This window comes from Tinamus guttatus, unplaced genomic scaffold (genome assembly GCF_059628265.1).
Source record: "Tinamus guttatus ecotype Peru unplaced genomic scaffold, ASM5962826v1 Tinamus_guttatus_pri_ptg000459l, whole genome shotgun sequence".
NCBI lineage: Eukaryota > Metazoa > Chordata > Aves > Tinamiformes > Tinamidae > Tinamus > Tinamus guttatus.
In genome coordinates this window covers 6540689-6568320 of record NW_028288993.1, presented here as the reverse complement: position 1 = coordinate 6568320, position 27632 = coordinate 6540689, and the positions used below count along the sequence as shown (strand labels likewise).

General features: G+C 42.0%; 1 protein-coding gene across 17 annotated transcripts in view; it reads left to right on the top strand.

Annotated features, from left to right (window-relative positions):
* Positions 1–27632, top strand: part of FBRSL1 (fibrosin like 1) — a 484528-nt gene that overhangs the window by 298122 nt on the left and 158774 nt on the right. For all 17 annotated transcript variants that reach the window (XM_088532476.1, XM_088532466.1, XM_088532474.1 and 14 more), the window contains one exon: positions 21256–21285. In XM_088532476.1, coding sequence (XP_088388602.1) covers positions 21256–21285 — 30 coding nt within the window. The remainder of the gene's footprint in view (positions 1–21255; positions 21286–27632) is intronic.

Genomic DNA, 27632 nt, shown 5'->3' with positions numbered 1-27632 from the left:
AAGCCCTCTCGTTATCTCTGCTGTAAAGCATGGTAATTAACATTCACACTGGAAAAAAACACAAAACAAAACAAAAAAACAAAACAGAAGAAAATCTTTTTTTTTCTGTTAAAGCTTAATTGCTTTGTTGATTTTATCTTGTGGATTTGTGGGTGTTAGTGAGTTCCCCCTTACCCGCGCTCTTTTCTCTTCCCTTCTTCCTTGCTCCTCCTTCCCATTGCATATCCCAGTGTTGTCCCTTGGAAGGAAGCAAACATAAGACCACTGATCATGGATAGATCAGGATTCAGCCTTGAGTCCATGGCCTCCCCATGGAACAGGATCTTGCAGTTAGTTGCTATTATTAAGGTTTTCATTTGCGTCCAGGTGCTGAGTAACTGTTTCTTACAATGATCATTTTAATAAAACCTTGGGTGCCTTCTGCTTGGCAGCCAGGGCTGGAGCAGTTCTGTTGAGCAGCGACTCCACCCTGCTGTGCTCTTCCATTCCAAATTTGGATCAAATTGATATCCCCTGTCACAATTCTGTCAAAATCTTCCTGTTTGATGATACAGTCAGAACAAATCTTGTGTCAGAAAAGGGTAGAACAGATAGATGCACACTGGCATCTATCCAGGCATGCCTAAATCTCACACCGGTGTGCCAGTAAAATACTGTCAACCTGAAAATATATCCTGGGGAGCTGTATGAAGTTTATCTGCGAGCCCGTGCAATATGGAACACTCTTTCCCTGTCCTCAGAGGGAAGTCACCTTTATCTGATGCAGGCAGCGGGGGGACTCTGAGCATCATCTTGCTCCCAAAAACGTCCCCTGTGTGTCCCCCGAGAAGGGTAAGAATATGCTGACCTCCATTCAGATCTCCGGCAAACTTTTCTAGCCCATAATAATTAGCTGCTTTATCAATGGGTATCAGAGCGATCCTTCTTGCATATATATGTGTGTACATATATAGAGAAAATCCTGAATTTTCCTGGTATGAAAATCCCTGTTGAAAGGGAAATGAATACGCTGATTACCTACGTGCCAGTTGCTCCATCAATTCAATGTAGGGAAACCATTAGAGTTTGGAAAATTTGCAGTTCATTTGCATTAAGAGAAAAAAATCTTTATTCAAAGATAATTATTGCTTAAGAAACTGCTACAGAAATACCAACGGGTTTTCTGTCTTTAAATATTGTTTAATATTCATAATATGTTATACTGAAGAACGGTGCATATACCTATCTGCCAAAGGAAGTATTTGTGAACAATAGGCACTATTCTTCATGGAAAGTGCAAAAAGCCTTAGCTAGGATAAGGGTCATTACCATCGTTGGTATTATCATTTTAGTCCTCCTTAAACTCTGAAACAAATCGAACGGGGACTTTTTCAACAGTCAAGAATCTGAGGGAGTTTAATTAACCCGTTAAAGAAAATTCTATTAGAGAGTTTAAGACTCATAAGGAAAAAATTGAGCTCTGTATTTTGGTTGATCAAAGGACAATCTATGGAACAAAAGCTTCTGAACATAATTTTTAGCCTCCCCTAGATGTTGAAGAGCATTAAGCCTTTCAAAATTACCATTAATGCATGTCAACTCCCCCAGTTTCTTTTTCTTGTGACTTTGAGCAGATGTAGCTCACATTTATAACCAGCATGATCTTCACCATCTGAACACTCATGATTTTATGAAATAGGACCCTTGAGACGTAATGTTTTATTCCCTCAGGGTGACACGTACCCATGAAGTGACTCAGACAGAAAGCTTGTATCTGTTACACTGACTAAACTTTCTCTCTGTGGTGGCACCAAGACTGTCAAATCAGTGGGCGGCTTGGAGTGATTGACAGTACCATTTTGAAGGTCGTTTTGCTCAATATATTCAAAGCGAGACAGATGTGGCTTTTTTTTTCCAGTTCTTACTCTGATTAATTGCCTCATTCAATTTCAACTCTATTGCAGTTAAACATTAATTCAGTAGGACTTAATAATGTATTCATTTATGATCTTGCTTGTGCATTAATGACAATGATTTGCTGTTTTTTTAATTATAGGAATCCATGCAACGCGTATTTTACATCCACTTACAGGAAAATGCTGTACACTCTCGTTCTTTTATGTTAGATAAATTAAACACTCAAAGAAGTGCTGAAGTACTTTATGAAATATTTCATTCTAAATATTTGCTGCAAAATATGTATTGCTACAGATGCCGGCTTTAAAACCACTTGGAAAAGATTTGTATATACCTAGGGATTACATTTTTTCTAAAATTGTGTGAGGAATAGTCTCAGACCTTTGCAAGACCTCTGCACAGAAAAATGTGCATCCTGCTTAATGAGAAAGTGTCTTTGTTTCGTTTTAACATTAATTAGAAAGTTTGCTTTGTTTGGGCTTTCTTCTGGTTCATTTTTTTCCAGTAATTCAGGCATTCTGGCGTGAGTGGTTTCATGTGGCTTCTGCTTCATGACAATATGCCTTGTAATCAACAGGCATCTCCAGTGGACCCCTGGTTTCCCCTAAATGCCCCTTTTGAAGTCAGCTCATAAAGAACTGGCTCAGCTTTAAATGCAACTGCATGGCATCTATAGTGACTTTAAGTCTACATGTTCTTTGTATTACTGGGAGTTTTCTTGGTCACGTTTCTGATTCCATAAAACGCACACTAGTACAAAACCAATTTTCCTTGTCTAGGCCGCCGCATGTATTTCTGCCTCTAGATGGTAATCAGAAGTAAATATTCCTGCGAGATTTCCTTGCTTTGTGCCTTCCCTCTTGGTATGTTCCATCCTTATCGTTATTTCAAAGGGAAGGGTGAATAAATTTACATGCAATCTCTGCTCCTGCAGACATGGATATCCACTCTACTAGACTTACCTAGTGTTTAGGTAGAATTAGAGCCCCATGTCTTCTGTGGGTGGCGGTGGACGCTGCTATGTAGGAGTATTTTTGTCTTGATTTAGGCATGGGCAGAGCTGAAACAGCCAGTTTGCCTGGTAACCTGTTAACGGGTTACCTGGTTCTGTGTTAAGAGCTTTCCCTACTGCACATATGTGCTTTCCCAGTGGCAGCACTAATACTACACATAGTTCCTGCTAGCATAATTACTTAGTGTAGCTTGAAAGGTCTGATCACCTACAGCTAAAATGACGCTTTAATGGGGATTACAGTTTTCCAGCTCAAGTATTCAGGAGCTTTAATTAAGCAGGAAAAGGCCAGATCAGTAGCAGAGTCAACATCTCTCTGTTGGATGGCATTCTGGTTTGATCCTGAGCTATTTATTGATCCCAGGCGAGCGATGTTTGGGGACAGCCTTTTTGCTGAAAATGGTTTTACATATTCATCTCTCTAATAAAATTTCAGACAGCATGAGCCACATCACTCTTCATCTGAAGTTTTCCTTTTTTACCCCCTCTCTCGAGTCCTGTTTCAAATTTTCTGGTGAAAACTGGAATGGAATTTCTTTTTTTCCCCCTCTCTAGTCAAAGGTTACATCTGTATTTTTCTTTAGCACCTCAAACTTTGCTTATTCTCATCATTTTAGAACCACAATTGGGAATACAATAGCCTGTGTTCTACTGCAGCACCTAGATTGAAGGGTTTGGTTCAGCACGTGCTTCAGGGCTGTCCTGAGCTGAGACATCTCTGCGCCCTGTGTGTATCTCAGTGCACACTGAAGCTGATGGGAATATTTCTGGTGCTGGTAGAGGGTTGTGAACCAGGGTCTTTCAAACGCTTACCAGCTCTATCCGTCTGTCTGAAGTATTTTTCACCAGGGCCTTGAATTCAAGATGTCTCATGGGTTCTTTGCACAGTCAATCTTCTCTACAATATTTTATTTACTGACCTGGTTGCATGGAGGGCATCGACCAGCCTAATCCAGAAATTCTGATAAAGCCCTTCACATCTCCAGAGCATTGTACAAACACGAACGTGCTTGGTTTGATTGCTGATTGGCTTAACTGTGGTCTGTCACATGCACTAAATAGTTGCTAAATAGGTTGCAGTGTTGGATTTGTTTAAATTTATACAAAAAAGCCCTACCCTTTTAGTGCTTGTGCCAAATTTGCTTATTCTTTTCCTCTGCTAAGCCCATATAGTTAATTTGGAATCTCTCTCTCAATTCTTGCTATTTGTTTCCAAATAAAATAGTAAGAACACGGTATGGTACCAACAGCAAGCCATTTAATGGAAGTATTAGTGCTATGTTGAAGCTGTTAGAAGTGCAGTCCTGTTGCTAGTTCAGTGGTTCTCATAGGCCACACTTGACAAGATGGGAAACCAGAGCAGGTTTATTTTTAATAATTGTTCCTTGAAGAAAATAATCCAACTGAATTGTGAGGAAGATTAGCAAGAGAGCATCTAATAAATGTTCTGCACTCATGCTGCAGAAGACTTAGCCCTGCATCCTATGAGGGTTGTAGAAACGTGGAGTTCCCATTGGCCTCCGTGCTCAGAGGAGTCTTGCTGATACTCACCTCTATTAACTCTAGCATGATCTGATTTGCTTAGACATTACCGTGCTGATTACATGTTAACTTTCCAGGCTTACCGTGTACTACTCCTCCCTAGGGAAGTGACTGTGTTTGGAACAGAAAAGCATTTAGGGTTCACACGCTGGAAATGCTGGGAACTAGTTGGAGCAGAATATTAAAGCGATACATCTTCCTAATAACCCAAATACCTTCCTAACAACCCAAATATTGTGTTGCTGCTGTTGGAATTTTTTGTTCAAACTTGCTTAATCATTGAAATATGTTGGGTGATGGTTCCCACTTAGATATTCCACTTGTTCACCATCCTTTTTAGGATGAAAACTTTTTGAGGATGAATTGTACTGAAAACTTCTGGAGCTCATGTGAACCAATTGCAAAAAGGACAAAAATGTCCATGTAGACTAAAATTGCAGATATGCTTACCTTTTAGAACAAAATATACTCGGTATTTAATGACTAGGTACTGCATTTCTAATATTACATTAAATGAGATCAGGACAGTAAATGATGAAAAGCGTCACAGTAGGTGCATTTATAATGTATGTCATTGTCCATAGAGATCATCAGATAGGCAAATAAGAGAGATTCCTGATTACTTTTTCAATGAGTAATTGCAAGTAATGTTGAACCATATTGTGCAGCATTACTTGCTCAGTGTCCTTCATTAAAAAAGAAGTAGAAATGTTTTTATGAATGCTTTTTAGCTAACCAGGTAGCTGCTGAAATAAAACTCACTTCAAGCATTTTTTTTCCAAAAAGTAAATATTCTTACACATTTACATCATGAGGTCTTAGCAGTGTATTCTCTAAATAGGACCGTCTATAGGGGATAGGGATGAGGTATCACTGCTACCCCTTAATAGTCAAGAAAATTGAGGCACAAAATTACACAGCAAATTGTTATCCAAGGCGGGAGATAAACGCAATTTTTTCTTGCACTCTTTGTCTTCCAACCACTGAACGCCACCGCTTTCAAAACTTCCAGCATTTGAGCAATAGAGGAAAAAGTGAATTTTACCATTAACGTTTGGAGCAGGAACTCTTTTATTAGCTTGGCGAGCAGTGTGGAAGTACCTTTGTGCCAGCCCTGGGATAACGAAGCAGATCCAGCAAAGGTGGCTCGAGCAGAGCGGTGTCTCTGGCTCTGCTTCACTAATGGTAGCTATGGCAACCTCAGGACATTAACTTATGCAGTGATTGCAAGCGTGAGCATCAAAGCAAGTAATTAGGGAGACAAATGGGAAGTCCTGATGGATTCTTCCATCAAGATCAAAGCTTCATATAAGTTTTTCATTAATTTGGAAACAAGCACTTAGATTATTTGTATGTTATATTAGGCCATCAATGAAAATTGGGACCAAAGCCAGATTGTTTTGTAATTTTTCAAGGAAGGGACACTCAACTCAGTCAAAAACCTTTTTAATAGCAGTAATTGTAACTCAGGAGTGCACCAGTTGAATCAGGCCAAGGAAGTACTCAGCGTTCTCCTAGATGTTTTCAGCAGAAGGATAATTGTTATGAACTTGGGTTGTCCTCATCATTACCAGGAACGTTAATTGCACCTCAGAAACGTTAATGGTGCAATATGTAATCCATAGCACGTGATCTAAGCATCCACAGGATTATAGGATGAGGGGGATACCCTCTCGATATTTGCAAATCCAGAATGGAAGGTTGCTGGACAAAATGTAATGATCTGTGTACACGCGTGCTCTGAACAGATGATCCGTGGTCCCTTCTGGTTTTATCCTCTATTCATCTAGTCTACAAAATTAAAAATAAAAACAATAAAAACATCCTTTGGTCTTAAATATGCTAACCTGTCTTCGTTAATGAACTGTGCATCATAAACCCTGTGGACATCACAGAGACCTCAAATAATAGGGGAGATGATAAACTGTGCAAAGCAACAGAGAGGCCTTGGAAATCTCTATGTAAACCTTCTGATAGGCAAGATCTCCTCATGTAGAGTGTTTAGAGTGGATTTGGAAGTACTGTACCATTTCCTATTGATCACCAATGGCAAGCCTTTCAACAGCTGTAGACTGTATTTTCTTAACATCAAGATGTGCTTTTCTGAAAGGTAAATTATCCAAATTGAGCAGGCGTTTTCAAATCAGTAGTACTCATAGAGCACTTCACTGTTTATAGAGCTCTATGTATGAAAATTTGATGCTCCCTAGAGCAGCAGTAACTTCATTTTGTTGGGATTCTGAAGCAGGCATTAATATTTGGGTTGGACTTTCATTTTTAATTGATGAGGGGAAAGACTATCTGCCTTTCTTTCCTTTTTGATAACGCAAACTTCTCTTTAGTAACTTCAAACGCCCCAATTCTTCGGTTAAAGGCGAATTAAGTTTTCCTGTATTTCAAATTAGCTCTCTGAGGGTGGCATCGGCTCTGTTTCTTTTATGTTTAAGTCCCAGTTCTTTAATCTGTTTCTAATACATTCTGTTCAGCAATTTTGCATTTCTGTTTTAGTGGAAGCAATGCTGATTAATTCCTTCTTATGACATCTGTGGCTGCATCCTAGATTAAACCTACTCTAATACAGAGCCTATCATTAAGTGTTAAATATTCTTGCAAGGCTACTTAAATTAGAATCAACATCAGTGGATCATTTAGTAGAGAGTCGTTAATTCTCCATCTTACGGCAAGGCCACATTCTGGTGATGCTTTTAATCACGAGATTATTGAGGTATGATTTGAAAGGGATATGTTGCCCATATTTTGCCTTTGGGTGAATTATAAAAGGTCAAGTTGCCAAGGAAACAAAATGAAGATAACACTACTAATTCCTGAGTCCGGGAGTTGTCTTTCCTGATCATATCATTTGCTCAACATATACGCTTAGAAAAGATACCAGCTAACAATATCTCTGCCATTTAGTTCCACAGAAAATGGCTTTATGACTCTCCCTTTCCCAGATAGCTTTCATACTGACGATAAGACTCACCAGAATACTTTGCCTCTCTATAACTCATAGATTGGTTGGTTTGATGGTTTACAGAATTGGTAAATGTTATTCTGAACTTGCAGAAGGGAAAATAAGGAATGGCAGGGTCACCATTTGCATTTTCAAGAGCAGCTGCAGACTTAAGATTTTACCAGTTTGGATAGCATAATTTACAGCTCTTTAGAGAATCTTGATGTTCATAAAGTGAAGAGTACTTGATAACATAACTTCATTAAGGCACCTCAAGTTAAACGCTCAAAATCACAAAGGCATGAAAATTTCCTTCTGGTCATAATTCAGGCTAGTGGCAGAGGCAGAAAGCACTCTCCAGTGTCTGCTGCTTTCTAGACTCTCATTCTTGCTCTTTTTTGCGATATTTTCCTGTCCTTTTTCTTCTTATTCCAGATGGGAAGCAGTAGATGGGATTAGCTCCTGTGCAAGAAAACCTATATAGAGTAGAATGTTGTAAAGAGTCTCTACCCCTTTTCTCCTTGCAGCCATATACATGTGTGTATATATGTGTGTGTGTCTTTGTGTCCAATTCCTTGTCCTTTCTGTGGACAACACATGAAAAAGGAATCATTATATTCCCTGAACTACTGGCATCTGCGATGGTGGTAGATCCTGTCCTTAAATTTCCATTCTGAACTGTGCTGTGTCGTAGGGCACTGCATAATGAATACGACCCTGCCAATCAAGACACTCTGTTTTATATCACTTATTACTAAATTGAAAATGGTGTTTTACTACAGCAATAAAGGGCTGGTACAGCATGAGGTACATTTTTATACAACTCTATGAACTTTGTCATTGAAAACATTATAGCCTTGAATTTGAGAGCACAGTGGAAGGCAATATAATTTGATTACCTATATTAATCAAGTAGAGTACAACATATAAAACCAGTAATGCATAAGTCTGACTGGAGCCAGATAACCCTCTTGTGCATCTTAGAAAGATTTATTTTCAGTAATATAATTCATTTGACATGAAAGTATCATAATTGCAGTTGCTAGGAAGGATTTCTTTCTTTCCTTTTTTAGGAAAAAAACTATCATGCTTTCAAGAGCAGCTTGTTCTTTTAAAGCTCTGCTTACTGAAAATTGAAAACAAAGATTTGTTTTTGTAATTGTGGCAATTTTTCATTAACCAGCCGAGCTAACAAAGTGGTTGGTTTTGAATGCTGTTTCTGCTTCATAAACAAAAATGTGTTAGGTGTGAATTAAAAAGAAATTTGAGGGAAAAAAAAAGTCATTGGGAAGCACAGGATCCTACTGTTCTTGATGAGTGCTTCTGAAAGCTGGCCCGGAGCTCCTGAGCTTTCAGTTGTCTGTACAAATACTTTACATAAATGCTGCGAAGCTTCCCACACTCTAGCTCCGTGGAAATGCTTTACGGCAAATTTGAAGTCACCTAATTACTCTGTAGTCCATGAAAACCCCGCTCGTTATTGTATGTGCAGTAGTGACACACATTTATAGCGTTGTCATGAGTTGCTATTTATGCATTTTATTGCTATATGTGGCTGCAAACAATTATTTCAAGCAAATTTGTATGTCAGGGTATCACTACTTGATCCGGCAAAAATCACGACAGGTGAAAAAGATTGACTATGGGTTGTGCTGCAAATCCCATTGGAGCAGAGTTAGGGAGACCTGTTTCATTAACGGTGCCAAGATAAGCAGGCTGAGAGGGGTTATGAGAACGTGGTCAAGGCATTTTTCCAGTTTTTCAAACAAATTTCACGTTTGGATTTGTTTGAAATAACTGTCTGAAACATAAAAAGTTTATATAATCAAGTGTCCTCTGACTCTCTGAGGAAAATGTACCAGTTCGTTGCATCTAATTAGGAGCAGTTTTATCACTGAGCTAATGACACTGGGTAATGATTGAAGTCGACAGAGTTCATACCCACACACACGGTAGGTTTAGTGCCTTCATGTTGGTCCATCGTGCAGGAAGGTTTTTGTTGTTGTTGTTCTTATTCTTGAGTCTTCTTTTTTTTTTCTGTTACTTTCTCTCCTGTTGAGATGTTTCTGCTTTCTTCTATTCTCTAATCATTCCATTATGGATTAGCGCTAAAGAGAGCTGTCACTGCTGAGCATAGACATTGAGGTGATGGACTTCCTTTTCATGAATGACATCTATATACAGTAGAATGTTTCTACATTCGTTATGGTACAAAAATATAAAAAAAATGCTGTAGTGACAACAGAAAGAGTAAATGGAGCCCCAAGTGGAAGTTCCAGCATTGTTCAGCTCAGAATTTCTTACTTGTATTTGAGTTTTTGGCGTTGTACCACCGGCTTTGTCCTGATCTTCGAGGTTGGTGCAGGTCAAAGCGCTTCTGCAGTCTGAAAGCAGAGCACTGAGGTAGCAGCTCCGTCTGTAAATCATTACATTTGCATCAATCATTGACCACTGGAAGGCTGACAAGAACAAATGAGTAACTCACGGGGTCATGGTAGGGAAGAGAGGAGCAGATGTACTAAGGTAATGAGGAGCCTTCACAATTTCACCTGAAACAGCAAATGCTTAAAAAAAATAAAGCAGGAGGGAAAAATGGTGTAGCATCTGAAGGTTTGTCATTTTCCATGCAATGGCATAGACCTTGAAACTTTTTTATTTTGCTTTGTCATGGCATAATTTTGATTCTGTGAAAGTGAATAACCCACTGGGTTATTCTCTAATCAAATTAGCTTGCAACTTCTGCTACATTACTTAGATTACGCTGAAGACACCCAAATGTGTGCTCCAGGCAATGATTGTCCTTTACTCGTAAGATTTACCTACTTTAATGTTTTTAAGGTCTGATTAAAATGAGAGAGGAAAAAAAGAGGGGATTGATTTGCATTATATTTATGTTAATGACTGCTGCTGGAGATCTTCTGTTTGTTAGGGTTTTTTACTTATTGTTTTTAAAGTATTTGTTTATCTTGGTGATTTTTTTCCTGAGGTTGCTTCCCTGTTGGGGAGCAAGGCATCCATCCTTCAAGTTTATTTTAAAAGCAGTGGTTGAAACCTTGAAGCACGTGCTCTTGAGAGCTGCCTTGGGGGAACAGTCTTCTGTAGATGTCTCAGTTTAACTAAATCATTTACCATATTTGAGTGTTAATGGTCAGTAATGTAGACAATAATGGTAGTTATTGTAAGGTTTATAACTTTTTGCCATGACAACATAAACTCTGCTGTAAGTTAAATAGCAGTTGAGTTAAACAATGTTTGATTATTAGGTTAATTATATGTGAGTATTGCATATCTTGTCCCTGACAAGAGCAGAGACTTCCCTTCTTAGACCAAAGGCCTTCAGCAAAACAAAGCATCTGAGTCTTAATAAACTTCCTATATTGTATAGTCATTCAAATACGAATGAAATGTATTTCATCTTAGTGGTTTAAGGTATGTTGAGAGCACTGTAGGTGCTTTAGATTATTTTCCAGGTGCAAAGGCATTCAGGTGGGCTTCGACACCCCTATCCTACCAGGTCCAGAACAAACAGAAGGCAAGGCAGAGATTTTTGTTCATACCTAATGATGTCGGTTCTGCTCCTGTGGTTAGTCCCCACCTCTGAGTGTTCCTGATTGAAATTTTGGGTGGCCAGCTTGCATTTGAATGGAAAAATCGGTGGTGTGTTTTGGGGAAAACCTTAGAGTCATCAGGCGGAGGTCTTCATGCATAGCCTGTTCTGCTATTTCCTTGCTATGCTTGGACTTACAGAGAAAGTAAAGCTTTGCAGAAAAAAACTAGTTGACTGCATAGGTAAGGCAGAAGGAATACATATGCACCCATATGTGCAAACACATATGTGTACAAATGGAAAATGCAAATGAAATGAAATAAACATTCACTTGAATCTGCCATAACAAATCATGGCACATTCCCTACCAAAAATGCATCACCCTCCTCCTGGAAGGTCACTTCAGTTAAGCATGGTACTGCAGTATTAAGAACTGCTTTTTCTGCAGAGTTTCATGACGAAATTTCTTCTGTCAGCTAACGCTGCACTACGGGAAGACGGCCATGCATGTTCTCCACTAAATAAATATGTAAGTGAAATTTCCAAACAGTGTTGCATGCCATGGAGCCAGAGAGACGAGAGTCGATAAATGTTTTCCATTAGAGCAGGGGTACTTCAGTAAGCCTTTTTATCTCATAGTGGCCAAGGACTTTTTGGTGCTCCATCATGACGTGGATGTAATATGTAAATGGACTAGATTTGCTGTCCAAACAGAAGGAGAAAACTGATGTTTATAGTAAGTGAGAAATTACTAGACAGATCATTATGGTTAAAGTGGCTTTTGGCTATATCCATATTAAGTCCTAAACGGCTCCTTAATTTTAAGGAAGGTTTATAACCCCCATCCGTAAGCTGCAGCAGCCTCTCGTGGCTGTAGATAACAGCTTTGAGGCACTGTCTCTTCTGTCGGACATCTCAGTGTCCTTGCGCCCAGCGGGAGCGGAGCTGCCGGCACTTCCTCTGCTGCCTCCGCTGCTCACTGGAGAGCACGAGGAGCTGAAGCCACCACGGTGCCAGGTAGCTCCAGCCTTGGAGGCAGCAGCACCAGGATTTTCCCATTCGGGTCTCCTACAAGCAGCCACAGCTCAACACTATAGGGAAGAAAGTAATGGATGTGCCTGCAGTGCCTTAGCAAGACACCATATACAGCCCTGGAAGGGCGATTCCTCCCAAAGCGCTTGGGAGGCGTCACACTTCTCAACCCTGCCTTCTAATGAAAGGAAGACGAGTGATGGGCCACGATGCCATCGCGCGTGGAGAAGGGAGGGGACTCACCAGAGCAGCACAAGAGGGGAAAACTGCAGCTCTCCTGTCAGAGTTTCCTCTGTTTTGCAAGTGGCATAAGGCAGCATCAGCCTCCTCTGAACCACCAAGCTCAGCGGTGGCGTCGCGCTGACAGGGCCGTGCAAAGGTAAGTCGAAACGGGGAGGAAAGCTTCCGTTCATTATTTGCTTGGCCCTTGCAAATGCAGTGCTAAATTCAGCCCTTAGTTCGCGCTGTGCCTTGCCGTGCTCACAGGCATTGCACGTGAAAGGTGCCTCTTGCGTCTCCGCGCTCGCCTTCCCAGCCCAGAGCTAGCCATAGGCCTCCGTTTATGAATCATAGAATCATAGAATGAAGCTGTCTTTCGTTGGGTTTCCTAAAGCATCCGCCGCAAGGGCACCAAGATACTGTAACTGTGGATAATAGTGAGTATCGTTACAGTACTACGCTATGTGTGAATGGACTTCAAGGCAGCTCTATCAACCTACCGTTAAATAGTTAAGAGTCCAAAAAAGATAGAGGTCTAGATTCCATAAACAGATATAACACCAGATACTTCTACTTCTTAGACTGTGCAATGGATTGTTGGAAAAGACATCATCAAATTCTCCAGTAATTATGCAGAATCTTTATACTTGCATGTTAAGGCTTGAAGTAGGAGGCAAACAGGGTAAAACAGCTGGAAAATCTCTCTGGAGTGCGATACTGGCATTGCTGTGTGATCGCATTGGAAACTGATCTTTACATTTTTAATCAATGTGTTTTTATTAAACACTCATATAGCAGCTTGTTTTTGCATAGACTACAGTAAAAGGTTGCATTAGGAAAAGGCAGCGCTGCCTTTTCCTCTGTGGGGTGGGGTGGGGATCTGCATGGGAAAGTTAGAGAAATCTGATGGTTCTTACATTTTGGGTTTTTTTTTCCAAGATGGTGACTCTCTCCAATGAACTGAGTCTTTTTTAGACTTGTTTTGAAAGTAGGCAGCTGTAGTTCTTTCTTTGTAGGTCTCAAGAAATAATTTGTGATTATCCCTTTTTCTCTAAAAGTGCTTTCTTGTATATAGGTATAATAATAAAGGAACCGTTTTCAGCATAAAAGATGTGCTTGTCAAACCACAGCAATGATTTTCCAGTTGCTGGCTTTTTTAGTTGTGCAGCCTTCTAATATTTCTGCTTGAATTCTTTCACGACAGAAGCAAATGAAAATTACACCGTGGTTTTTAGGTCTCTGTTCCCTGATTTTTGCTTGTCATGTCATGAACTTCTTCGAAGCAGTGAAATGGCAGCCCATCTCCCTGAGAGCTCCAGACAGATTTCTAAAGTTGTCTTGTTAACAGCTTGTCAGAAACCTACATTTCAGTCTCGCTGAGTTTATATCATGCAAAAAAAAAAAAAAAAAAAAAAGTTGCTGGAAATTATGATTTTTACAGGTTCTGACATTTTTCTAAAGAACTGAAATGCTCAAGGCTGCTGTCTCCCTTAACAGGCTGTGCTGTTTTGGGTAATATTCTGCGTTGCATCAACTGAACATCAGAGCAACATTCAGTTTCTTCCCTTTAACATGTTCTTTGAATTATTTAAGGTGTTTTGATGTTGGCTAGAATTTGTAACAAAGTCCTCCAGCTTTTATCCTAAAAAATCAAAAAGGTTGAGATTTTTCCCTTTTTCCCCCTTCCCTCCTCTCCCTCTTCCCAGGCCCTTCCTCCCCCTCCCTTCCTCCCCCCATGCTTTTAATAGATCCTTCCCTGGATCATCAGGGGACTTTCTTTTATGTTGTACAGCTTGAAATGACTTAGTCAGGGTCTTCTTGATTAATTTATGAGTGCTAAGGAAAAGGGAAGGGGGGGAAAAAAAAAAACAGTCCTTGAGGGATTGACCCTAAGCTGCAGCAGATCAACTCAATTTTATGGAATGAAAAGAGACTTAAACAGTATTTTTAGCGTGGGTGCCTCGGCGGGCGAGGTGCGGAGGCCCCGGTGGCTGGCAGGCTGCGGCCGCGCGGGCGATCGGCGCGGGCGAGGGAGTCGAATTCGCCTCTTGGGGAGGCACCGCGTGTTTTTCGGAGTCAAAGCTGTGGCAGATTGGTGCATTAATGTGCTCTGCCTCTAAGGGACAAATGCTCTTTTTTTCCCCTTCCTTTTTCTCGTCTCCTCCTCGCTGCCTTCCCCGGGCATGCAGGTGACAGCTGCTGGTCACTCAGCACACTGTGCTCTCGGTTCGCCCTCCCGCCGAGCCGCGCGCAGCCCCGACGACGCATCGCTGCCCCTCCAAATGAGCTGCGGCGCCCGCGGCTGCCCCTGCGCGCTGAGGCCTGGCCTCTGCCTCCCCCTTCCCCAGCCAAATGCTGAGGAGAGTGAGCAGGGGAAAAAAATAGAAAAGGGAAAAGAAAAAAAAAAAGGAAAATGCTGCCCGGAGGCTCAATCTGTTTCTCCACACTCTCCCCCTGCCCTGGGAAGGCCGGGCTGGTGCAGCCGCGGGGAGGCCCTGCCTCATTTCATCAAGCTGTCAAGGAGGCAGCGGAGCTCGGAGGACGCGCTGCTGCCTGGGGCAAGTTCAAGTCAACATTGGATTTCCGCCGTCCTCCCCCCGGCCCCCGCGCGGCGCTCCCCGGCTCGGCTGCTCCGGCGGCCGCCGCCGCGGCCCGGCACTCCTTGCCGGGAGGAAGGGCTTGTGGGACCTTATAAAGGACACGGTGGCAAAATTGCTGCAATAAATCAGGGGCCCTCTGACACTTGGCGGTAGCTTAATGTTTTGGCACTTTCTTTCCTGTGTATGCCTCAAGTCCCATTAGCCGCCTTCGCTGTCAAACTGGCTCATGATGAAGCTCCCTCTTCCTATCCTCCCCAGCAAGGCCCCGCAGGCACTGCCGGCCGTGCGAGCCAGCGGCAGCGGCACCGTGCGCGTGCTGAGCTCCTGCAAACGCGCTGGATTTTACTGCTCCATTTAAAAGAAATGCAAGTTGGGTGCCTTGTGCTTCTCCCTGAGCCACGCTACTGAAAAGAAATAAGGCAGCAAACTATGGTCAGAGATAGGCAAAGAGCGGGAATGTGGCCATCCTCTGGGACTGTCTGGGTTGGTGGTAAGTTTTGAAGATATCTGAACATCCTTCCTAGACCTCATACAACTTGTTACATGACTCTTCTACAGTGCCAGCTCACATTGTGAGAATAGACTGTACATTTAATATTTTGGGCTGCTCTTCCTCCTTCTGCCTTGTACCTCCCCACGCAATTTTGTTTGCATGGTTAGATTGCATGCCCCTCAGGGCTAGAATCCATTTTTTCACACAGCCAGCTTAGATGTCTATCACCTTCTTCTTAAGCATAATATAAATAATGTGTGTAGGTATGTGTGTTTGCATAGAAAGGAAAACAGTCCTTCCTGTAAGCTGTTTGGACAGGAGCTCGCAACTTCTGTGATGTGCGGTGTCTGGCACGGTAGGGCCCCGGCCTTGACGCTCTGGAGGCATGACCTAAATAATAAACATTAGTGCTGGGATGGAGTGGGAGGTATTGAATTTACGTAAATAGGATGAGGTGAATTCTGTGCAGTTCTCAGATGCTTGAAGGATGTAACCCCGTTTCCGATAATGAAGAGTTTCTCTGTACCTAACTGATGATGTTACACAAAAGCATTGCCCATCTTGTTGCTGTTCTTGCAAGACTTGAGTAGTTTCAGTTGGTTTTTCTTTTTCTTAGAGCTGTACTCCCTGGCGTGAGGCAGTTATGTGAGAATGTGATTTCATGTTAATAATGTAGCACTTTTATTACATGAAGAAAAACTCAGTGGTCTGGAAGTTAAAACACTTTAGGGGGCAAACAAAAAGGATCAAGGGGAATTTTCATGGTTCATGAACTCACCCAAGAACAATATTCAGAGTCACATCCAAACACTTGTAATCCAGATCCCACCACTTCTTTAACAGAACGCCTTTGCCAGGAGCACTGTGCCAACATAGGTGTCCCAGAACATGTAGTCCACATGTTGCTTCTTATTTGGATAAAGATATACATCTTATTCTGGACTTCCTACAGTCAAAAATGCAAATGATGAAAACACTGTAACTGTGCTAATTGTGTGGATTGTGAGGCAAAGCCAGATCACACTGCAGAACACATCTGGCCATAGGACTATCAGAAAACCTTTATGGTGGACATCTAGCTTTTTTTGCTGAGCCGCAAATCTCTAGGTATCTAACCTGCTGTTACTTGGGGTGATTTGATTTATGCTTTACACATCGTGTGAACCACAGCAGGTAAAGTTCACATTGCCCCTGTTTCAATGCAAGAGTGTTCGGGATTAGGGGGAGGTTAGAGGTTTGTTTTTAGTTCAGAGCAGATTGTTGTGCGGGCAGCAGCATCTCCCTTTCTGCAGTAGCAGGGCCTTCTCCAAACATGGCTTTCCTGTATTTTACAGTAGTCACAAGTCTCCCTCTTTTTTTCCCAGCCGAAATGTTTGTACAAGCCAAATACTAGAATGCAGCAGGACTCCTTGGCCAGTGGTGGGAAAGTCATGATGAAGGGGGATCTTGAAATGTGAACCTTCACCTCAGCCACAGAAGAAAAAGGCTGGAGGGCATGAGCTGTACATATACATGTGTATGTATATGTAAATATTTATTTATTTATTTGTTTACATACCTCTCTGTTTCCTTGGGTCACGGAGGCACAACAGTGGGAATTAGGTGGGAGAAGAGGGTGATGTGAGTGCAGTTGCTTGCATCGTGGTTAGGAAGGCACTAGCTTTTCTTTATGTTTGCAGCATGTCCCGGCAGCATCCAGACTTGGCTTGTGGAACACAGAGCAGATTTCACAGAGCCCTCTTGGCCTAGGGCTTTCTCCATGAAGTGTCCTCCCCCTGCTCCTCTCCCTTCTCCTCTTGTGCAAAATTTGCATCAGCCTCTGTGGGACGGAAGGAGTGAGAGTGAGAGAGGGGGAGAGATAGTGTAGGGCCTGTTTGTGGTGGACAGAAGCAATTCTGTCTGAACCCAGCATTGTTTCTGCTTAACTTTACCCCACAGGAGGGTTTTTCTGACTTGAATCTGTCACCGCAAGAAATTGCTTCCAAAAGGCAGCACAATTAGGGGTCCCACTTTGCAAACATTCTTGGGGGAATTGAGAGGCAATTGGCACAACTGGGTGAATAATCCTTTTACAAGCCTTTATGAACCCAGCACAATGGCTGTTTACAGTTTTGTTGATAGGCCAGGAGTGTTAACAGGCCTTTAGAAAAATCCAGGTAATTGAAGCTTTTGTCTTTCAATGAGCCCCCATAGCTGTCAACAGTCGCCTTTCTCCGCAATTTCTCTAAGTTGGTATTTTGACAAGGGCTTTTGTGCGGCGGACACAAGGCCGCAGCGTGGGAGGCGAGGCGGTGGGGCCAGGCCGCATTCCTGAGGAGAGGCCGCGCAGGCCACCCGCCATCCCGCCGCTGCCGGCCCAAACCCGCTGCCCTCCGGGAAACCCTTGGGTCGAGCAGAAGTTTCTCCTGTTATTTCATTACTCATTTCAACTTCCTGACTGTAGAAAACACCAGCCTCAGTCTGTGCATTGTTGATCCAAGGCCTTTGCCTTGGTGTCCATAGCTGAGAGCCATGGAGGAGAGGAGGCTGCAGAAAGAGGGTGTAGGGAGACTTCAACCTCTCACCACAGGACTGAGCTGGTACTTAGAAAGGTCTTTGCATCCGTATCCCTGTCAAAGAGCACGGGTCATGGGGATTCTGCTTGTCACATTTTTCTCCTGAGTTTGGTTTTGCCACAGTCATTTCTGCGTGTGTTCAGCAGCTGCGAGTTCCTCTTCCCATGTGCATTTGTGGGAGCGTTTTTCTTTAGCTTTAAAGAAGCAAACCTAAATGAATTTGGACACCAAATTTTCCTCACCAAAGCTGACTGCTTTTTTTCTTTAGGAGGGGGAAGATGAATTGAGTTGGTCAAAATGAGTTTGAGTTTGCTTCAAGCTCTCCATCTTGCAGGAGACCATATGTTGAGCACAAGTCTGCATCGTGTAAATACTGGTGTGTTGCTTTCTCCCCTATGTTCCTCATGATATGGACCCCTCAATAGCTCTGATTCAGTTCAGGACTTCATTCTTACAAAGATTAAGATATAGCGTTTTGCTGAATTAAAAGCCATGCCACAGTAACCGCTGTGGCTGATCCTCTAGGTACCATTTTGGTGTATATTTAAGTCTTTCAAGTCTGAATGAGGAGGGAGAGGAAAGCTATTTCATAATAAGATATTATGCAGCTCACTGCCCAAAATACAGTTTTTAAAGCACACATCTTGCAGTCGCCACGGCGGGGGTGACCTCCCTATCTGCACAGAGCCATATTTGCCTGTGGAGCTGCATCCGCCGGCCCGTAGGGCTCCCTGGCTCCTTGCGTTGGGAGATTGCAGCGCTGGTGATTAAACTAAGAAGGATGTAAGCTAAAGTGAGACAAAATTCTTTGCTGTCCTTTTCATTTTAAAAACAATTAATTATGGAGTATTTTCAGATGGGGAAAACGTATCCTCAGAGAGCAGATGTTTGCTTCGTTTGTATGTCTGTTTGTAAAATTTAGCGTGTGGATTTGATGGTTCACTTGTTTTTTACAACTTTCACTTATCTACATGAGGCAAAGTTGTATATTGGTACAAGGCACCTGAATAAGGCAGTTCTGCAGCTTTTAGTAATGCAAACCATCAGTAATGGATTTTTATACTCATTGTAGATGTCAATTTTGAGGCCAAATATGTTTTAAATAAGAATCTTCACTTAAAAGACAGACAAAGACTGTTATTCTCTCTTTTTTTTTTAATATTATAATACAGTAACAAATATGGAGACAACTTCTGGTACTAAAATATTTATATATATTTACATACAGAGAGAGAGACTCCAATATTATGTTCTGTTTAAATAATAATGGTTATCAGTGTCCCACCAATTTTTTTTTTGCATCTCCTCTCAAATGCTTTTAAGCTAAATTTAATACAGCCTATGGTGGTGAAGAAGTTTTATTAAATAGCTTGTCAGCGCTCATAGGCAAAAGCATTTGAGTTTTAAAAATAATTCTAGAAGTTTTGTTATCAATAGGGTTTTGAACTTAATTTGTTTGATTTTTTTCATACTGGTATCATCTTTAAGTCTCTGTATTAGTATTGATTTTGCCCAGGCACAGGTTTTTAAGTAACAGAGACTTTTTATGCCATTTTTGAGGTAGTTGTAATTTGATTGTAGGGTTCCTACTTGGTAGCCTGAAAAAAAATTAATTTCTACACCTAAGAAACTATAGATCGGTGCAAACTTTCCCAGGCTCATTTTCATGTTTGTCTCAAACCTGTTGTAAGTGGGCTACTGCTTGGGCTCTATTTAAAGCAGGGAAATTTTCTACAAATTTCCACCGTTGCTGGCAGTAGCGCACGTGCCACCCGAGCAAGTGACACAGCTGCTCACTGCTGCCATGTCACCTACGGAGCCACCTCGCCGTCCCTTGGAGCCTTTACGCCGAGTGCAGTGTCCTTCTGCAAGATAGTGTTGCCTGCTCATAAATCATGGAGCCAGGTGCTCATGTCGCCAGGTGAAACTTCAGCGAGCTGGGCAAGAGTTTGTATCATGTCATCAAAATATTCTGCTTCTACAATATGTGCGTACAGTGATTTAATGGGCAACTTGCGATGTAGGCTTATGATGAACAGGCTTAAAGAGGCAAATAATTTGGTCTCCATGATGCTGGTAGTTTGGGGTATGGGTGCTCGCCAGGAGCAGCCAGAGGGAACAGGAGTCGCATGAACCTGGCTTGATCTCGGCCCCGGAGATGAAAGGCCCCTCTTGAGTGGTCCCGTGTTTCTCAAGAGGGTGCAGATAGTAACAAGGGTACGGCGGTGGCTGTGGGTCCCCTCTCCCCCTCCCTGGTTTTCAGTGAGCACGTGGCTCTGTCAGCGCGCTCCGGAGCAGGGACAAGGACACAGGTGCGGGAGCAGCCCGTGCCCGGCACGGCCTGTTTCAGCCTGTCTTGGCTGTGAGGGACAAATAGTGCCCTTCCAATCCCGGTGCCAATAGAAGAGATTACCTAGTCTTTCAAAAAATCGGCAGAAAGCTAGGAATGTCACCACTGAGCTTTCTGCTTTGTAGTTTTTGGATGAAAGGATATGACAGGAAAGAGTCCTGCGTCCTCTCCAAGAGGAGAAGGAGCTGGACAATGTGCCCCACATGTCCTGCTTTTACATGCATAGCATGGAAGCACATCCCTTCTCGTGGTGGATCGTTTCCACATTAGCAGCTTGTCACTGTTAAGTCTGCCCCTTCCCAACTTGTAGAAGTAGGGAATCCTGTGTTCCAATTACAGAAACCCACCTGGACCATGTCTGTTCAATGGCCACCAAGAGATTTTTTTGTGTTCTCAGAACCTTTCTCAGCTCTAGTCAATGAGATTTGTATGTCCTAAAACATTCAGTGCTCAAGTTATCTTTCTGTCACTTGTGCGGGGAAAATAGAGCATTTCATTTTCAGGGGCTGTGAGAGATTTCGCTCTAAAACTCTTTAAGTAAACACTTCCTCCTGGGATCGTGATCTCATTCAAACTAAAAAATGTACCAGAATTTATGATGTATTTTAATTACTATTCTTGATACCACTCATTAAATTAGAAATTGATTGCCAGTTTCACAGTTTCCTTGTTAGATGACAAAGTGCTTATCAAGGTGAAGCAATGCAAAACTGTTTCTATATATTCCACAATTTGGGATGATAAAAAGCCATGCTTTTTGTTGTGGTATTCATGTTGCAGTTGTTGTTATAAAGCATAGCTGATTGTCTTTTTTGTTTAAAGTTCATTTTCCCTCATTCAAGTAAGAGTATGACATATTTTCGTATAAAAAGAGGTAAATTGTCTTTGGTTTATGCTAGCAATTTAAATGGCATTAATGCAAACATCAAAAGTGTATGTTTGATTGAACTGAGAACATAATAAACAGCTATCCTAAGGATTTAAGCGGATGATGCAAAAGATCCATATACATAAAGGTGTTTTACAAAACCTTCTTTTTCTCTCTCTAATCCACAGTGTGACAGCGAGAGCGATATTGACGATAAGGTAAGACTGATTTTTTTTCTTTCATGTGCTTTACCAGCTTGGAAATCCCCTCATAGACAAAATAAGAGCGAATCTAAATATAATATTTTTCCTCCAGCCTTGAAGTCAAATTAGAAGTATCTATAATTGAATGGAAGAATGTTGCATCAGGTGGTCTCTGTTCATGTCTCACTAGCCCATGTTGATAGGAGAGGAACCCCTGTGAACATGATAGTCTTCTCGGTTAGTAAGTGAGCGTTTGGTAGGACCCAAGTTGTAGCGTTAGAGCTGTCACTCTGTTTAGTCTCCTCTGATAACTTCCGAGAGCCCATATTTTATTTAAAGTAACCTTTGAAGGTGCCACTTTTGTAATCAGTTTAGAACATGGGACAGCCAGTGCCTGCCCTCAAAGGCAGTATGGTAACTGTCAAGGAATGTTTTGTCATGTTAGATGCATATTTATCACAGAGCAATGATTTTTCTGACCTTTTCTTTTGATTCAGAGGTTGGCCATTGAAAGGTTGTAGCCGTGTGTTTTTGTCCAGGGAATTCTTGTTTCACCTTTGCAAGGAAAACAGAGAAGTCCCGCTACATAGCAGCAGTTGCACCATGCTTTTAAGCATCAAATCTCTAACAGACTTGGACATCTCTTGTTGGCTTCTGTTCTCGCAGATCAAACTTGGCAGTCTCAGGTTAGATCTTCATCAAACTTTTATTATATTTGGGCTGTCCAGTCTCTTGCATTCATTCATGAGAAGTTCTAGCATGCAGGTTTCTACTGGATCAGCATTACAAAAGTGAAGGCTGAATTCAGAAAGCCCTGTCTGCCTGGCAGCACACCTGAGTGTAGCTCTATATTGGAGTTTGCCCTGAGTTCAAGAGAGCGCAGTGAAAACGTCTGCTTAAGTCTTTCCTTTTTTAAATGTTGTTAGACCTTGGGCAGCATTAAGGAGTTCTTCGTTTACTTTTAAAAAACCCCTTCAGCTACCTAATATCCCTGGAATATGGCAAAGCTGTGTTTGGACTGAGAGCTTGATTGAAGAGAAACCTGTAAGTCGTAGCTATTGAATGAAAGATACTCTGCATATTTGATTTTAGATATATGTATGCATGTCTGTATGTGTAGTCAGTCCCCTCCGTCACCATCAGCCCCGAGTTCATGTTCCTTCCTTACAAGGTTGCAAGGCAGCAGAGCTGGTAGCAAGGGGAATGAGGTGAAAAGCTGTTCCCTAAAAGCTTCGATACATGGAGTTAAAGCATTTCTTAGACCGCCCAATCAAAGAAAGTAAAAGCAATCACTTAGAAAACTGTTTAAAGATCTGCCAGTCAAACCTCAGATGAAGTTGTAAGTGACATGTAGTTTTATTATACAGCTATGCTATTAATGATTATCTAAATTACACTGGTAGACCCTGCTAGCAGCATTACATCTGAGACTGACGTTTGTTAGATTAGGTTTGACTTCACCTTGTAGAGAAGAAATTGAAATCTGAACAACATTGATTAGCTTTCAGAATGTGGGATCTGAGGTTACCTTCAGAGGAAGCTGCATTGTGTTTGGCTGGTAACTTACTGTCCTTTACAGCAAATGAAAGACTATTACATTGTTCCTTACCATTAGGATGGCATTTCTTTACGTATCTGTAACAGTAAGTTGTCCTTCTAGGCCCACATATTTTCCAGCTACCTTCTCCTTAAGGCAACTCCCCTTCAATAGTAACACTTCTTTTCTTCATAAGGAGAGCAGCACAAGGCCGGCATCTTTCTGTCTCTTGCCTGATCTGTAGAGGCACGAGACAAGACATCAGTCCCACTAACCAGGTCTCTGGAATTAAGTAGGGTTGCTTTTGTGTCAGCAGAGACTCATGCGCGTGCATGTCAACTTGTTGAGGTTGAAGCAGAGACACTTCAAACCTTTCATGGGGATAATGTAAATGAGACTTTGTCTTCAAGCTGTGTCTTCAAGCATAAGGGAAACCTGCCTCTCTGTTAATACCTGGCCCGTTAATCTCCTGGAAACTCATTCAGTATTGGCCTTAATCTAGCCTGGCTGATACAGCAAGGAGCTATAAAAATATTGGCATGAATGCCCTGAGGGAACACGCTGATGAGTTTGTTTTCCTTCTTCCATGCATCGGCAAAATGTGTCTTCCAATAATGCTCACTGCCTTGTGCGGCCAGGTGGAGTATTGAACGTACTGGCTGGCCCAGCATCCAGCTTCCCCCCAACACGGTGGCTCAGCTGCTTTCCCCGTGCAGCAGAGCAGTCCTGTCCCGCTGCTCGGTCAGCAAGAAGCAGCTTTCTCTAGGTTACACTTACACGTGTTGGCACTAAGGAAGGGCAGGGCAGGAATTAAGAAGGTACTTTAGATTTGCATAACATTTTTCATTAGTCATAAAATAACACATCACCGGTGTCTGTATATATCCTGTGAGAAAAACAGACAGAAAAAGTTGTTCACGTACAAGTACAAACTGAGTCAGTGACAGGGCTAGAAGCAAAACTGAAATTTTTCACCTCCTACTTCTCTCTCTGCTGTGCAGCTGATTAGCCACTGTTTGTTTAGCTCGTAGGTATGTGGATTATTGAACTAGTATTTTAAAAACATGGATGTTAAAGCAAAATTAAAGCTTTGCCCTCACCACATTGAAAATATAAACAAATTCTTTATGTTTTTTTTCCTTTGTACAATGTTGGGCGAGACTCCAGGGGAGAAAAGTAATTGAGCATAGTCAGTCATACATAAGGTGTATCGGAACTGAGGAGTCATTCCTGTTGTGCAGGGTGCAGTTTCACAGCAGATCATGAGAGCATTTTCAAATAGCACCGCTATTTTGAATAATCAGAGAACAGGAGTTCAGGACAGGGGACTTGTCCATCCCTTCTACTTCCTGAGAACTGTCTTTGGCCAAGTATATTCTTTCATTTCTGCATCACTGCTGAAATCTCAAAGGAAGTAAGTGGGAAGATACTTTCTCACACCTATCATTCTGTCACCACACTCTCTTTGAAGAACTGTTCAAAATACCCAAACTAATAAACTGAGCTGTCCAGCCCCTTAACCAAGTGAAAAACTTAGCAAATCATGTGTTCCCAGAGATGGAAATGCAAATCCCACTTCTTCTACAGTGTGTTGCTTGAAGGACATTATCAGTTTGGACATTGCAACTGTTAGGAGAATTGCCTGGTAGTTTGTTGACACTGTGGAAATGATGCTGTGCTTTTTGTGAGGGAAGGGGGAGAGAAAGGGAGTTAGCCTTGTAATCGTGTGGCACTGTCTCCACACTCTGCAATAGCTGCCATGCGAGGCACACGGTCCATAAACATTGTTACTGAAAATATATACTTCCTTTAATAGCAACAACAGCATTAACAGATAGCAATTACCCTTCATTTTCAGGAACTATAAAGTCTCCATTAATTCAAGATTTATGTAGTTATAGCATTTAGCACAGGAATAACACCACAGAGAATTGGTTTATACACATGTAATGAGAGAGCTTATGGCATACTTTAGTGAACATTAACATAATAGAGTAATATAAACCATCAACAGTTCCACTTATTGTCTCTTACCTGCTTTAGCATCACTATGAAAAGTGGCTAGCAGCTTGGTAATGTGCTCTGTTAAATGGCGTTCTGCAGAAAGCCAAAAGTCAACTTGTGTAAAACAAGGGAATGAGTAATCTCTGCTCATTACTCCAAAATGTTGCTCTCATTTTTTTAATAACAGTATTCAAGACTGCATTTTAAAAAAAAAAAGCCTATTTCTTTCTTTCAAAGTAATTCAATGTTCATGTTCTTTCAGTCTTGGACTTCTGTCTGCTGTGTGCAAAATTGTGGGTTGTCAGCTTAATTGCACAGCCCTGGCATGTAAGCGAGTTCTCCAAATCAGGGGTTAGATATCAGGCATTCCTTCATTTAATGTGGTGCTAAGTAAGATACATAAAGAATGACATTGTGTTTCTAAGCTGGATCAGTATTTCCTGTACATTTCTTGGGCAGGTCATGTTTGTGATTTAGCAGCAACAAGCAATCTTTAGGACTAGCAAAACCATATGCAAGGTGGACACAAGGTGATCAAGCCTGGTCAGTGAGAGACCGTTGATACTGAGTTTTAATGGTGGATAGAAGTAAGCTGTGAAGGACTCAGAATGTGAAGACTGATAGTTTACAGTATGAGAAGTGGGAAAGTATGAAGGGAACAAAGCTCCAGTCTAGGAAAATAATCTTTACTGCAGCTGTCTGCATGGGTGCAAGGCCATAATTACATCTGCAGAAACCAGGGGTAAGGATGCAATCTGGGGTGGTGAGCACTTAGACAAGAATTTTAGCTTTAGGAATGAGCAGGCGACATTCACTATGGTATATAGAAAAAGAATATACATAATTTAAGCATAGGTTGGATATTAAGATCTAGATGGTGGTTTGAGTCAGAGAGTGAAGGGGACTACAGGTTTGAGTGAGGAGTGGAAGCAGTGAGAAAAATAAGCTATGTAGAACATCTGGAGAGTTTCATTCAAAGTCCCGTTTTAGCTGTGTGGACCTTGAAGAGGTGACTACAAGCCCACAAGATAAAAAAAGCATAGTTTAGGCAGGAGGGAGAAAGTGATGTGATCATGAAGAGAGATCTAAGAGCAGAAGTGGTTACTGTCTCTACATGTGTGGGGGGTTTCTGTATGAGATCAACCAGAAATAAGATAAAGCCCCGTGTTACCAGATGAAAAACTTAGGGGAAGACAGTCTGAAGACTGCTCAGAATGACAGAAGCGCTCACAGAGGCAGGGAGGGAAGAGCCACCTCGGAGGTAGCTGGCACTCAAGCAAGGCGAGATCCGGCAGAATGAGCTGGTGGGTGAGTAAAGGCAGACGGCGTGCCAGCCCTTCCCAAAGAGCCTCCAGCAGCCCAAATCTGGGGTGTTTCATTGCAGCTTGATGCTCTCCTGCTCTCTGCAGCTTCCTTCATCCGTGCACCAGGGCAGCCTCAGGACATCGTCCCTTAGGGCTGGAATAAATCATGATCCCGGGACCCTTCAGAGCTGCCCATTTGAAGCTCACAGTGGCTGTTAGTACTTGCTGCTGGAGGCTCCTGCTTCCCAAATCCTATCACATTTTTTTTAACAGTAGAAGTGGGTTCCACCTGATAAATCTTTTGCTTCTATGAGACTGGAAGTTTAGTTTCCCTTTGGGATAATTAGTCCTTTGCTGTTTTTGATGCTTACCTAAGCTCAGGCCTCCAAGCATTTTGTCCATTACCAGATTTTCCGTTTCTATGAGGAATGAACACTTGGTACTTTTCCAGCAATCCCAGTTCTTACTGGTAGCAACAGCAGGAGTGGAGCAACTGATCTGCTGAATGCTGTTCAACACAAACCCAAACCCAGGGCTTTCACATAGCAGTATTTGCACTTCTGTTAGCATTATACTTCAATCTGTGACAGTTTTCAACTGTGACTAATAACTAAAACTCTTCACTTGCCAGTTACTTCCCAGCTGGGTTTTCAGACAAGGTCTGATTTATGTCATGCTTTTACCATAGTGTGCTCTGCTTGTGAAGAGCGCTGCTGAGCGCCGGTGTAGAATCCTGTGCCTCGGCTCTGGTGGAGACAGAGCAACTTGCAGCAGTAAAGCAGGTCCATGTGTGCACATTGGTATGTGCACACAAATACATATACACAGAATCTGTGATTCCTCTGAAGCTTAATTCTTACAGACTGAAAACCAGCTGGAAACCTGATATTTAAACCTGATTATAAAATAATAACTGGGTAAAGGTGGTTAGTTCTCTTAATTGAAGAAAGCCTCTGTTTGACAGATGAGCCACAAGTTGTTATTAAAAACAGATCTGCTTTTATAGATTATCAAAATAGTGCCTTTAGAATAACCTCGAAGCTGTTGAAAGCCTCAAGTGCTATGAACAGGCAAACATTATGGTTTTGCCATTGCAAGAGACAAAGAAAATCACTGTTTAATTAATTTATTTTACAGTTAGTTCTCCAAGAACAGATTTACCAGCCAAATAGCATCTTGAAAACCCACTGCATACCCGGTTCACTCGGTCACTCCTTGGGAAATTCCAAGTGGGGGAGAGGGTTGGCTCCCATCGCCCACCCACGGGGTACATAGAGCAGATAACACGATTCCCACTGAGACTTAGGGGAATTGAGCTAGGCCCTAGACCCTTGCAGAGGGAAAACAGCCCTCCTAGTTCTCCTCCCTAGCAAACGGGTCTGCAACTCCCAGTAAAAAGGAAAAATAATAATGGCCCATCTTGACCCTGATTTTCCCACAATTTAAATAAACTAAGAAGGCATTTGCATGAAACAAAACAGGCTCAAAGCTTCAGAACCAACGTTATTCCCTCCTAC